This window comes from Hoplias malabaricus, chromosome 18 (genome assembly GCF_029633855.1).
Source record: "Hoplias malabaricus isolate fHopMal1 chromosome 18, fHopMal1.hap1, whole genome shotgun sequence".
Classification (NCBI taxonomy): Eukaryota; Metazoa; Chordata; class Actinopteri; order Characiformes; family Erythrinidae; genus Hoplias; species Hoplias malabaricus.
Genome location: NC_089817.1, coordinates 18,213,861 through 18,225,871, shown reverse-complemented (window position 1 = coordinate 18,225,871; position 12,011 = coordinate 18,213,861). Strand labels below are relative to the sequence as shown.

The 12,011-nt window shown below is 38.4% G+C and overlaps 1 protein-coding gene across 3 annotated transcripts; it reads left to right on the top strand.

Annotated features, from left to right (window-relative positions):
* Positions 1-689: 689 nt before the first annotated feature.
* Positions 690-11,379, top strand: ccdc169 (coiled-coil domain containing 169). 3 transcript variants are annotated; one of them, XM_066651708.1, is made up of 9 exons: positions 690-824; positions 936-1,018; positions 1,219-1,329; positions 2,546-2,586; positions 6,185-6,211; positions 7,068-7,166; positions 8,426-8,479; positions 8,740-8,816; positions 10,771-11,379. In XM_066651708.1, the coding sequence occupies exons 2-9, from the start codon at positions 940-942 to the stop codon at positions 10,862-10,864; spliced, it is 582 nt and encodes a 193-aa protein (XP_066507805.1). In that variant the 5' UTR covers positions 690-824; positions 936-939; the 3' UTR covers positions 10,865-11,379. The 3 variants fall into 3 exon arrangements, with proteins under 3 accessions (XP_066507805.1, XP_066507803.1, XP_066507804.1); XM_066651706.1 differs by having other exon boundaries at positions 696-820; XM_066651707.1 differs by lacking the exon at positions 6,185-6,211 and having other exon boundaries at positions 696-820.
* Positions 11,380-12,011: the final 632 nt, after the last annotated feature.

Here is a 12,011-nt window from a genome sequence, read left to right as displayed (position 1 = left end):
TTTGTCCTGAACAGGTAACATTAAAACATTTCTGAAATAATATAGAAGTACAGACGCCTATAGCATTAGAGGGGTCAGTGTCCTCTTTGTTTTGTTCCTCTTCAGTCCTAAATGTATTTGATGGAGCTCCACCTATACAAAGAATGCAGCATAGATGTTCACAAGTTATTTTCTGCAAGTCCAAGCTAAGTCTCAGGTCTTTAAGGGTCAAGTCTCAAGTCTCTCATCACGAGTCCAAGTCAAGCCAATTATGGTTGAAATGCATGAAAGCCATGTGCTCTGCCCATAACATTGCAATTTCATATAAGTTTAAAACATGTATTGTACAATTGTATGTACAGTTGTGTGATCACATTTACAAAGTAAAAGATCACAAAGTACATTTCAATGCAATGTGTTGAAACCACAAAAAATAATTTTTAAATTTACAACTGTAGTTTAATTTTTTTCTGCACTACAGGATACACACCATTGTTTGTGTTAAAAATCAATTATTATCCAGAGCTGGGGACGTGCATGTGTAGCTGAACATTTATACCAGCAATAATTGCACTGTAACCTATTTATAAAAAATACAAATATAAATGTATAGCAGGTAAAACCTACCAGCCAATCGTAGCACGGAGGCGTGGTCTGTATAAATACGGGTGGGAAACAAACAGGACGCTGGTAGCTTTGTGTTTCCAATGGTTACAGCGTAACAGTGCTAGTTTCAAACTTAAGTCTTTTACATTAGCTTTCAGACAATGGCAAATAAAGATAGAAACAACTATGGATTAGCACGACTGCAGGCGGAACTCGAGCAGGAGAAAGAAGTTAAGTAAGTATGTATATGCACTGACTGAATGTTTGTGGTCATTCGAGACCATTCCAGTCATAAAAGTTTTCTTCACTCTCTTCCACTGATCCTCCCTTTCCCCGGACATCTTTTATAGAGAGATGATGGAAGACGCAGTTTCTGATCTGAGACGCACTCTGGTATATTTGGAACAACGGTTGCACAGTGTGGAGGGAGAAGGTGGGCAGATGAAAATAAAAGATATGGATGATGAATGATTTAGGATGATCCCCTCTGGGTCTTCTTGACCTGAACTGAAATAGTAAAGAGTTTCTCATGTGTTACTGGTCTAGGATCAGCTGTAGTATTTGTATAGTAGCGGAGATTATTTTATAGTAGCGGAAAGGGTGAGCTGCCTGCCTTGCTTCTGCGCTCCTCAGGGAATGAATGGAGAACCAGATATGAGACCCAGCAGGAGATGAACGGGCAGCTGGAGAGGCAGATCGGAGTCATGCAGGAGAGATTGGAAAGTCTTCGTGGAAATCCCATGGGTACAGATTTCTGTGTGTTATAAGGTGTTCCTTATGGAATTCTTGTGGAATTAAAGGGCCTGTTACATATACATGTATTTTAGATCTTCCATTTATGATCTGTATGTTTTTTTTCTTTGTACTAATAACCTAAAATATACATTTTAGCAATGATAATTGAACAGACAATTTTCTTTTACTGTTTCCATGTGGTCCCCAAAAATGTATTCTCTTCATCACAATTACATATTTAGAAATTATTCCTAGAAGTGGGTTCCCAGTAAACAAGGAACGTCCCTGGACGTTCAAAATATGTCTAAAAGTAGTCTGTCCGTCAAGGACATATTTTAAACGTCAATGGACGTCCAAAATACGTCTAATAGTCGTCTTTTCAATGTCTGTGTTTGGACGTCTTTTCAACTTTCATTTTCAACCTTAAGAGAACGTTGATTAGACGGCAGTCATTACGTTATTTCAACGTTGAATCAACGGCTAAATGTTTACTGGGTTAGGTATAACCCTACAAATTTGCATTTATTCAGTGTAAGTGGAAATATAAACATAATACCTGCCTCTGTTTCCTCTCCTTGTTTACTTGCCTGCAGATCAAATGTGCCACCCTGCAAGTTGACTTGCTTCCTTGGATTGGTTCCCTAGGTTTATGATGTAATAAACTTTGGTTGTCTGCCCATTTAAGACTCTCTTTTTAACACTGCAATTTCAAAGCAGAAGTGCTGCTGACTATTGATATTTCTGATTATGTTTTTAAAACACAACACAGACACATTAAAAAGATCTAAAGATGAATTATTACTGAAGGAGGCTGAGAGTCTTTAAAACTGATATACAGTTTGTCAATGCTCTCTGATCTAATTGGCTTCCATGTGTTGAATCTCATTCAGAAAAAATTGTGTGCTTGTTTTTGTGACAGTTTAAATGTTATATGAACTGCACAATCTGATGAGTAAACAGTATGTTTAGAAAATTGAGCAAGGTTTCCATGCTATATCAAATACTTTATAGATGTGAGTACAGCATAGATGTATTTTGTATTATCTCGTTTTTATGAAAGGCTTGATGAAGGGAAATTGAAGAAATAAAATACTATATTAGTACCAAATAGTATCAGATGAATTGCCTCCAATTCAGAGCAACAGGAGCTATTAGTTATTAAGTTATTAATGGTTAGCTTAGAAAGTTTGTCTAAAGGTTGATTTTTTTTTTTATTCCTTTTCAGATCGACTGGCTGCTATTCGTTCATATGATGAAATGACAGTGGTGAGTGAGGAAAACTGCACAGTTACATATAAAAACTACTAAATTGGAATACATCTTGCTGGTCATATAGGCATTTTACTACAAGGCTCATTACTGCAAATTTAAAAAGTAACTAATAATATTGATGATAAATAGAAACATGACAAAAAAAAAGTTAAAAAGTGTGCAGAAATAGTCGTTGCATTGGTCTTCTTTATTATGGAAAACTTATTAAATGTAGTCATCTAAAGAGCCCTTAAGCCTGATTCAATATGGCACCAAAAAAGGGCTGCAAATTGTTACAATATCTGTACTTTTTTATACAAAACTGTAAACATCCCCTGTCCAAAAGAAATAAATAAATACATAATTAAAAACATAATTAAATACCCACAAATACTTTGTTTGCCCACCCTGAGCTTTGATTATGGCACACACGCATGCACTTACACACACACACACACACACACATTTATTCATTCATTCATTTATTCATTCATTCATTATCTGTAACCGCTTATCCAGTTCAGGGTCACGGTGAGTCCAGAGCCTACCTGGAATCATTGGGCACAAGGCGGAAATACACCCTGGACGGGGCGCCAGTCCTTCACAGGGCAACACAGATTACACACATGTAATTGTGATGAAGAGAATACATTTTTGGGGACCACATGGAAACAGTAAAAGAAATTGTCTGTTCAATTATCATTATTAAAATGTATATTTTAGGTTATTAGTACAAAGAAAAAAAACATACAGATCATAAATGGAAGATCTAAAATACAAGTATATGTAACAGGCCCTTTAATTCCACAAGAATTCCATAAGGAACACCTTATAACACACATATATATATATATATATATATATATATATATATATATATATATATATATATATATATATATATATATATATATATATATATATATATTATACACACTGCTCAAAAAATAAAGGGAACACTTAAGCAACAATGTAACTCCAAGTCAATCACACTTCTGTGAAATCAACCTGTCCAGTTGTGAATCAATTTCACCTGCTGTAGTACAAATGGAACAGACAACAAGTAGAAATGAGAGTCAATTAGCAAAACAACCCCTATAAAGGAGTGGTTCTGCAGGTGGTGACCATAGAACATTTCTCTGTTCTCATCCTTTCTGGTTGATGTTTTGGTCACTTTTGCATTTTGTCAGTGCTTTCACCCCTAGAGGTAGCATGAGGCAGTGTCTACAACCCAAAGACGTTGCTCAGGTAGCGCAGCTCATCCAGGATGGTACATCAATGTGAGTTGTGGCAAGGAGGTTTGCTGTGTCTGTCAGCACAGTGTCCAGAGCATGGAGGAGATACCAGGGACAAGTAAGTACACCAGGAGACGTGGAGGGCAACAACCCAGCAGCAGGACCACTAACTTCTCCTTTGTGCAAGGAACAAGAGGAGCAGTGCCAGGGTCCTGCACAATGACCCCCAGCAGGCCACTAATATTCATTTTTCAGAGCAAACTGTCAAAAACAGATGGTATGAGGGTCCGAAGTCCACAAGTGGGGCTTGTGCTTACAGCCCAACACTGTGTAGGGTGTTTAGCAATTGCCAGAGAACACCAAGACTGGCAGATTGATGAGAGAAGGTTCATGCTGAGTGCATGTGACAGGCATGACAGCTGTCTGCAACATACTCCTGCATGACAGTGGGTCAGTAATGGTGTGGGGAGGCATTTCTTTGGAGGGCTGTGCAGCCCTCAATGTGCTAGCCAGAGGTACCCTGACTGCCATTAGGTTCCGGGGTGAGATCCTCAGACCCATTGTGTGATCATATACTGGTGCAGTGGGCCCTGGGTTCCTTCTGATGCATGACAATGCTAGGCCTCAAGTGTCTGAAGTGTGTCAGCTGTTCCTGCATGATGGCCTGCCCGTTCCCCTGACCAGAATCCAATCGAGCACATCTCGGATATCATGTCTTGTTCCATCCATCAATGCCACATTGCACCACACATATTGGGCGCAAGGCGGGAATACACCCTGGAGGGGGCGCCAGTCCTTCACAGGGCAATACACACACTCACACATTCACTCACACATTCACTTACACACTCACACCTACGGACACTTTTGATTTGCCAATCCACCTACCAACATGTTTTTGGACCATGGGAGGAAACCCACGCGGACACGGAGAGCACACACCAAACTCCTCACTTCCCTGGAGCTGTGTGACTGCGACACTACCTGCTGCACCACTGTGCCGCCCTCATTTTAACTTGTCTTGAGGAATTTAACTTGTCTTGAGGAAAGTTGGATCAGCCTTTATTTCAATTTTCTACTTTTATTTTGAGTATGATTTCAAATCCAGACATCTATGGGATAATAAATTTGATTTACATTGATCATTTTTATGTTATTTTGTTCTCAACACATTCCACTATGTAATGAATAAAGATTTTCAACTGGAATATTTCATTCATTGAGATCTAGGATGTGTTATTTTAGTGTTCCCATTATTTTTTTTGAGCAGTGTATATGCTTAGACCTCACCAACTGAAGCCACCACAAATCATAAAATTGCCTCCAGGAGCTTATACAGTGGGCACTAGACATGGTAAGTGCATTGCTTCATGCACTTCCCTTCTTACTCTTCTTACCATGCCTGTTGCTCTGGAATAAGACAAATCTAGAATAATCTGACAACACGGCATTTTCTACTGCTCCAGAGTCCATTTCATATGCGCCCTAGTTTTTTTCCAAGCAGCCTCACTAGCAGGTATTTTTTCACAGGCATAATTAAGCAGTGCTGTATAAAAGAATTACACTCTGCATCTCTAGAAAAACAAAAACAAATCTAACATAGTGTCCTTATTAAGTATTTTCGTGTTTAAATCCAAACAATGATTATTTTTAGTCCAGGCCTAAAAAGGTTTTTATTGCTAAGAATGTAATTATTAATCCATACTCTATTTTCTCAAAGTATTTTCTCTTGTCATATGTTCCATCTGCACAGTGCAGGCTGTGTGGCATGCATTATTTGGCCATTGTTTTACTCAGGACTTTCCCTTTAAAATTGCTAAAAGCTGTGCTTGCCTAGAGAAGATTAAAATCATCGTGTTGAAAAAATGTTTAATCAGTGAGAAGCAATCAGTTGATGAGGGGAGGAAGAGGGGGAGGGGAGTGTGCAGCTTAATGCCTAATGAAGGGCTGAGCACCCAAGAGGACATAATGGTAAATAGATTGGTTTAAAGTGTGAACATGTCGGGGGATACTCAAGCCACTTGGCATGAGAAAAAAGCAGGATAAGCGTCACAGATTGCTGAGCACAGTTTCACTGTAATCAGTGATGGTAGAAGCCATGTTGCTGCAATCTCCTGTAATTCATCAAGCATAGTGATGAGAAGGCCCACTGTGATTAAGTCATTAATTCATTTTTAAGGAAGTCATTAATAGTGGGTCCTAAAAGAGCAATCATTTATGTCAACAGTTTTAAAAATGTTTTTGTAAACAGAAAATTTCCATATGTAATCATCTGTTTCATATTTTATATTCAGAAATAATCAGATATTCAGACTGTAGTCCACCTGTTTCTCTGTATACTTTCTTATCCCCATTTCACTCTGCTCTTCCATGGTCAGGAGCCCCACAGGACCACCACAGAGCAGGTATGATTTGGGTGGTGTATCATTCTCAGCACTCCAGTGACACTGACTTTGTCCCTTCACTGTCCAGGTGCCTGATAAACACCTTTCTCACTGGTAAACCTTGTAGATGTAAAGTCAGAAATACTATCTCATCTGTTGCTCCACAGTTTGTGTTAGGCTTCTTCTAATCCTTTATTAGTGGACACAGGACGCCACCCACAGGACACTGTTGACTGAAAATCTCTGGTTGGTAAACTATTCTCAGTCCAGCAGCAACACTGAAATCACTAGCAGGCCTGCTGTGCCTGATCCACTAGTACAATTCTAGAGGCACATTGAAATTGTTCTACATGATGGTGACCCAACCTTTCTAAAATATTCTACGGTTGTTTGCCATCTGTTCCTACTTTGTTAAAAGGGACGTCTATGATTGTGGGGAACTCTGTTCTTTCTGGATTGTTTATTTTCACAAGCTCCGCATATTTTAAATTTGAATGGTGTGTCTGAGTAAATTACCACAGAAACACATTTGATCGCATTAGACACATTAGATCAGTTTCAAACACGCAAACAGACTGGAGAGCTAGCAAATGGCGAGGAAACATCCTCAGAGTTTTATTAAAACAAATTAATTAAAATCATGAACATCACTTTTAATCACTTATAACATCACTTCTAGACTATTTAATATGCATATTATTGACAAGCTGCATCTTGATATTATTAAGGATAATAGCATTGAACATCAATTACCTCAGTAGTCAAAAATCAAATCATTTATTAAATATGAATTCAAAACCACAACACAGAAATAGTTTTCCCCAAAACTTTAATACTTACTCATGTCAGTTATTGTCTGTTTATCTGATTTCCTCAGGATGCCTTAAGACAGAGACTCAAACTTTTAAGCACAGAGAAGTCTAGCTTCCAAAACCAAATGCTGGAATGTCGCCTAAGGATCGAACAGGAGGGAAAGGTCTCATCTATTTTTTTTCTTAAATTTTTATGCTTATTTTATTTGTGGCTAAGGCCATTTATATTGAAGCAAATCCTTAAAAACTATTCTAATCCTAAAATTCTTACACTAACACCTGACCAAACCAAAATAAAACACTCAATAAAATTGGCTTTGGTCCATTTGGGTGGGTAATATGACCCTATTTCTCTAACAATCTACCCCATCGTCAGTTAACATGGGTGTCTGTTACATAACATAACAGAATTAATCTGTTTGCATTATAAATCAGTATTTACCAAACTCTTTAAGGGGCTCTGTATTAGCAGTTTGTAAAGAAGCAGTAGTTGGTTTCACTTGTCTCAGATGAAACATGTGCCTTCACAATCTCAGCTTGATAGTATTGTGTGATTGGTTGGGTCTTGGTTAAAATTAGTAAAATAACTAAAATTCCTGCTCTGTGAATTAATTTTTTTGGCCCACAACCACTCCCCCACTTAGGAGGACAACTTTATTTTCTTACAAGATCAGACATATATGATCAATAATTAATAATAACATTAATGATCAATTCAAGATCACCACAAAAAAAGGAAAAAATATTAGTAATAATCAGACTTGAGTTGAAGGTATTGTAAAAATGGATCTTTCCTGATATTGAATGTCTGGACCAAATCATCAGATGAAAGGCGTTGTCCTTGAAAACATGATATAGATTTGTGATTCCTTTTTGTTTCCATGCAGTAAAGTTTAATGGTGTGTTGTTGAGTAGAAAATTGGGGATATGCCAAATTGGAGTGTATTTACATGGTGTTAGGATGCAATGGGGGATAGTAAGCCGTTTCCACCAGGCCATCATAGTTGTGGATATGACTGTAATGTGGAAACATGTGTGACATTTAATTGCGTGATCGATAAATGGAAGGTCTGCTATAGATATTTCCTTACAGAAGTCCTGTTCTATCTGTCCTGCTCTGTGAATTTTAAGTAGGCGCCATAACATTTGTGGAGGAGGTTATTATCTTACTAGTAATGTGTGTAGCACATTCCTTACTGAGCCATATTATTTTTATTGAAGCAGTGGATTGAATTAGGTGACTGGGACTGCTTGGTTTCCCTTAAGACTTGAAGGCAATTATCTCACATTGATCCTGCCAGGGACATCTTTAACTGAAGGAAAATGGAGAATTAAATGTAATAGCTCAAGCTCGCCCAGTGTAACATGAAAGATGCTTGGCATAGACTTGAGATTGGCTTTTCTTATTTTCCATTTGCATTAGGCATACCAGAAGGCCTATGATGAGAGACGAGCTTATCTTTCAGAGATTGCAAAGGTGAGTTTTGTGGTGTTTTTGATTGTCAGGTCTATGAGTACTTTAACAGTTCTGTTGGGTTATAGTATAAAGGGACAAAAACAACTTGAAATACCTTTGGGTGTGTAGCTTATGGTACTTATGGTGCAGTCTACATTGTCTAAATATTTATTAAGTAAAATAACAGCAATTATTAACATGACAAATGGTATTTGTACATTTACTTCAGATTGTTGCACATATTTGTGAATGAAATCAAGTTGTTAATTTTTTATTTATAGGTTTCTTCTGCCTTTGATTTAACCAGAAAACAGTACCAGACTCAGCCTCATAAAATCACACAGAGACCATGGAAGAGGTAATACTGCAAACCTGTAATCTGGATGTAAATGAATGTTTGTGTGTTTTCCTCAAAAGATTTACACTTTTTTTTTAACTGAAAACATGAACCTAAAAGGAGTTTGAGGGAAGGACCATGCCTGAAGCTATTATTCCTACATATTACAACCTATAAGTCCTCCTTTCGTTTCTTGTGATGAAAACCTCTCATCCTTCCACCGCTTTGTCACCTCCCACTCATCCATGACTGCTTTCTCCAGCTAATCAGCAGGGGCGTCTAGCTTCCGTGCCAGCAACAAATTCGCCCAGAACTTCTCCCTAGCTTCTTCAGAGTACTCCTAACCTTTAATTATCTATTTGTAGGTGTGGTAAATGCACACAAATAATATTTTTGCTTAACAGAATTCAAACGTGTTTGGTCATCCATGCAACTGTCCATGGAAAAAAGCAAGGGATAGTATGAAAGGCCACATTGGTGAGTAGCAACGAAATTGCAATGCAACCTGGCTTGAAGTGGGTGAACGCACTGTGGAAGGGCTAGGCAGCCACACAGAGTGAGGACTTGCTGCCCTGTCCTGGGCATCAGGGGACGTCACTGTCACATCCTGGACAGCAGGGGCTGAAGTGGACTGAACCATGAGTCTGGAACAGAAGCTGGTGATATCACTAAGTCAGGAAAAGAAGTGGACAAAACTACTGAAACACAAGGCTGAAAAGAAGCATGGAATGCTGGCACATGTTGGGCAGATGCGTGGGGTACTGGCACAGACTGGACCGAGGCACAGGCCACTGGCACAGGCTGGACAGAAGCATGGGACACTGTCACAAAGGCAGGCTGAACTGCATTAAAGTCAGCAATGGCAGGTGGTAAAATTGAGGTGCTCTCCTGAGCACTAGATGACACTCTGGTATTCTGGACTAGGCCTGGAAGTGGACTCTGGACTGGGCTCACAGCTGGATTCTGGACTGTGGTTAGAGCCAACTAGAACTGGAACATGTTCTTCTTAGTCTCAGGCCACCTCTTGGCCCCCTGCTTAGAACTAGTACTTGGACATTGTTCCAGTGTTAACTCAGATAGATTCTTGAATCTTATTCATGACATAAAACAGATCTTGGGCTTTGCAATGAGTGCTCTGGAGCATGGATAAAGGAACTGGTGAATCTGTAAAGAATCCTGAGTGAATCTGTAGAATCTAAGGGGATATTAAGCTCACTGTCTGTTGTGTTTTGCCAGCCAGTACCCTCCTGTGTGGTAATAGCCACCAAAGTATACATAAGAGCCCCCCACCCGAATAATAATAATAATCACCAGATTTTTGCTGGCCTAAGGTGAAACTAACATTAAATACCTAAGGTGTCTGGTCACTCCAGTATGGATATAGGTTTATGTTGTGTGTTCCTTGGGTATAATGTCCTGTTTCTGTATCTTGTCCTTTTCAGGTCCATTTATTTATTTATTTATTTATGTTTGTTGTGACTTTTGTACTGACTATGATTTTGCCCTCTGTTATGATCCTTGTGTCCTAACCTGTCTGACCTTCCCTTTTGCCGTTCTCCTTGAGTGGTCTTATTTGAGCACCTCAGGAGATGTGCTCTTTGAGAAGGGGTTCTGTCATGTCCTGTATTTTTATTCTATTCTGTTGTATCTGTCTTACTTTCCATTGTCAAATGCTTCATTCCATGGTGTGTGTTCTGGCCTATGTCTCCACACTTCTGCCTGTTTTTTGTGTTTTCTGTTTCTCACTTGTCCCTGCTGTTCTCTGTGTTACCTGTGTATACTTTGCTTCCTTGCTTTTTAATGTGTTCATCTGTCCCTTATAAGTCTTGTTTGTGTATACATTTTCAGTGTTCTTTTCTTCTTGTGTTCAGTGTTGTCTTTCTCTGTTGTGAGCTGTAGTAGTTGTTTTGGTTTCTGTTTTGTTTTTACCTTCATGTTAGTTAAACTATAACCCCTTGCACATGCATTCTGACAGAGCTCAGAGGAGTGTTCTGTGTGACTCAGAGGGAAGGAAAGGTCCAGCCAGAGCAGACATCACACAGAGTCGACTGCCAAGTTTAAAACGCTGATACAAGAGGCAGCTGCCAAACAAAACCAGAAAACAAACAACAACAAAAAACATGGAGATCATTATATGTTGAGAACCAAGATCAACAAGAAGCTTATTGTCATCATAAACAAGCACACAGAAGAATGAAACAACATCCCTCCACCAATGAAACACACATAGGGCTTGTCTTTACAGAACCACACAATAAATACACTGTAGTGCAAAACTAAGCTCAAATCCCAGGGCAAACAATGGGCAAAAAATTGAGATACACAGTAAAATGTGTAAAAGTGTGAACTGTGCAGATCCCATCACAGAGTGTTCACATCAGCAATGGGACAAACATGTTTATCTCCTCATATTAATTCTGTTAACATCACTTAGACTGATACATTTATGCCTCTGTTGTTTTCTGTTTGTAATCTACATTACTGTGCTCTGGATGATACTGTATTGTATTATTATTATTTTTTTTTTTTTGGATCTTGAAGCCCTACAGGATCTTAACTTCCATATCTGGACAGATGGAGGTTGACAGTCTTTAATCATGCTGTCCTCAGCCTAAAATCTGAACCTTTAAATAAATCAAGTTTAATAAATTATTCTTGCCTTCAAATGAATTTTAATTTTGAGTACTTAAAGTCTCCAGCTTCGTTCTCTGTGTTCAGATATTCACCTGAGTTGTTTTTTTCAGTTAATCTTTTTCACTAATACCACAAAAATATATGCTCAGTGCTTCAGCAGAAACACTTCCCAATCTGCTAAACCATGTAATTATCCTAACAGCCAATCAAGTCATAGCTGCACAAAATAACTCCTTCTGATGTGGGTGATCAAACATAAGGATAAAATATGATCTAATTTAAACATGGCAATATTGATAGCTACAGAAGAAGAAGTATTCTGAAATTGTTGATCTTTTGGAATTTTCATGCAAAACAGAGCAGCAGTTTTTGGAAATGTTTAAGCCAATTTTCAGATATTTTCTATTAAACTACCCTTAAAGTACACCTAAATCAACATGATATCACATGATGCAAACTGGGAGGGCAAAAATTAGCACATGCCTCTTTCATTTCAGACTGGCTTGCAATATAATTGTATATCCTAATATACTCAAACAAGAGCAATAACTGAACACATGTTATGTTAGCTAACAGATGTCC

Bases quoted from the DNA above. Each gene is read 5' to 3' on its own strand.
- ccdc169 (XM_066651706.1), top strand. From the start codon at position 747: ATGGCAAATAAAGATAGAAACAACTATGGATTAGCACGACTGCAGGCG. The intron at 821-935 runs GTAAGTATGTAT...CATCTTTTATAG, and splicing joins GAGCAGGAGAAAGAAGTTAA to AGAGATGATGGAAGACGCAG. The intron at 6,212-7,067 runs GTATGATTTGGG...TGATTTCCTCAG, and splicing joins ACAGGACCACCACAGAGCAG to GATGCCTTAAGACAGAGACT.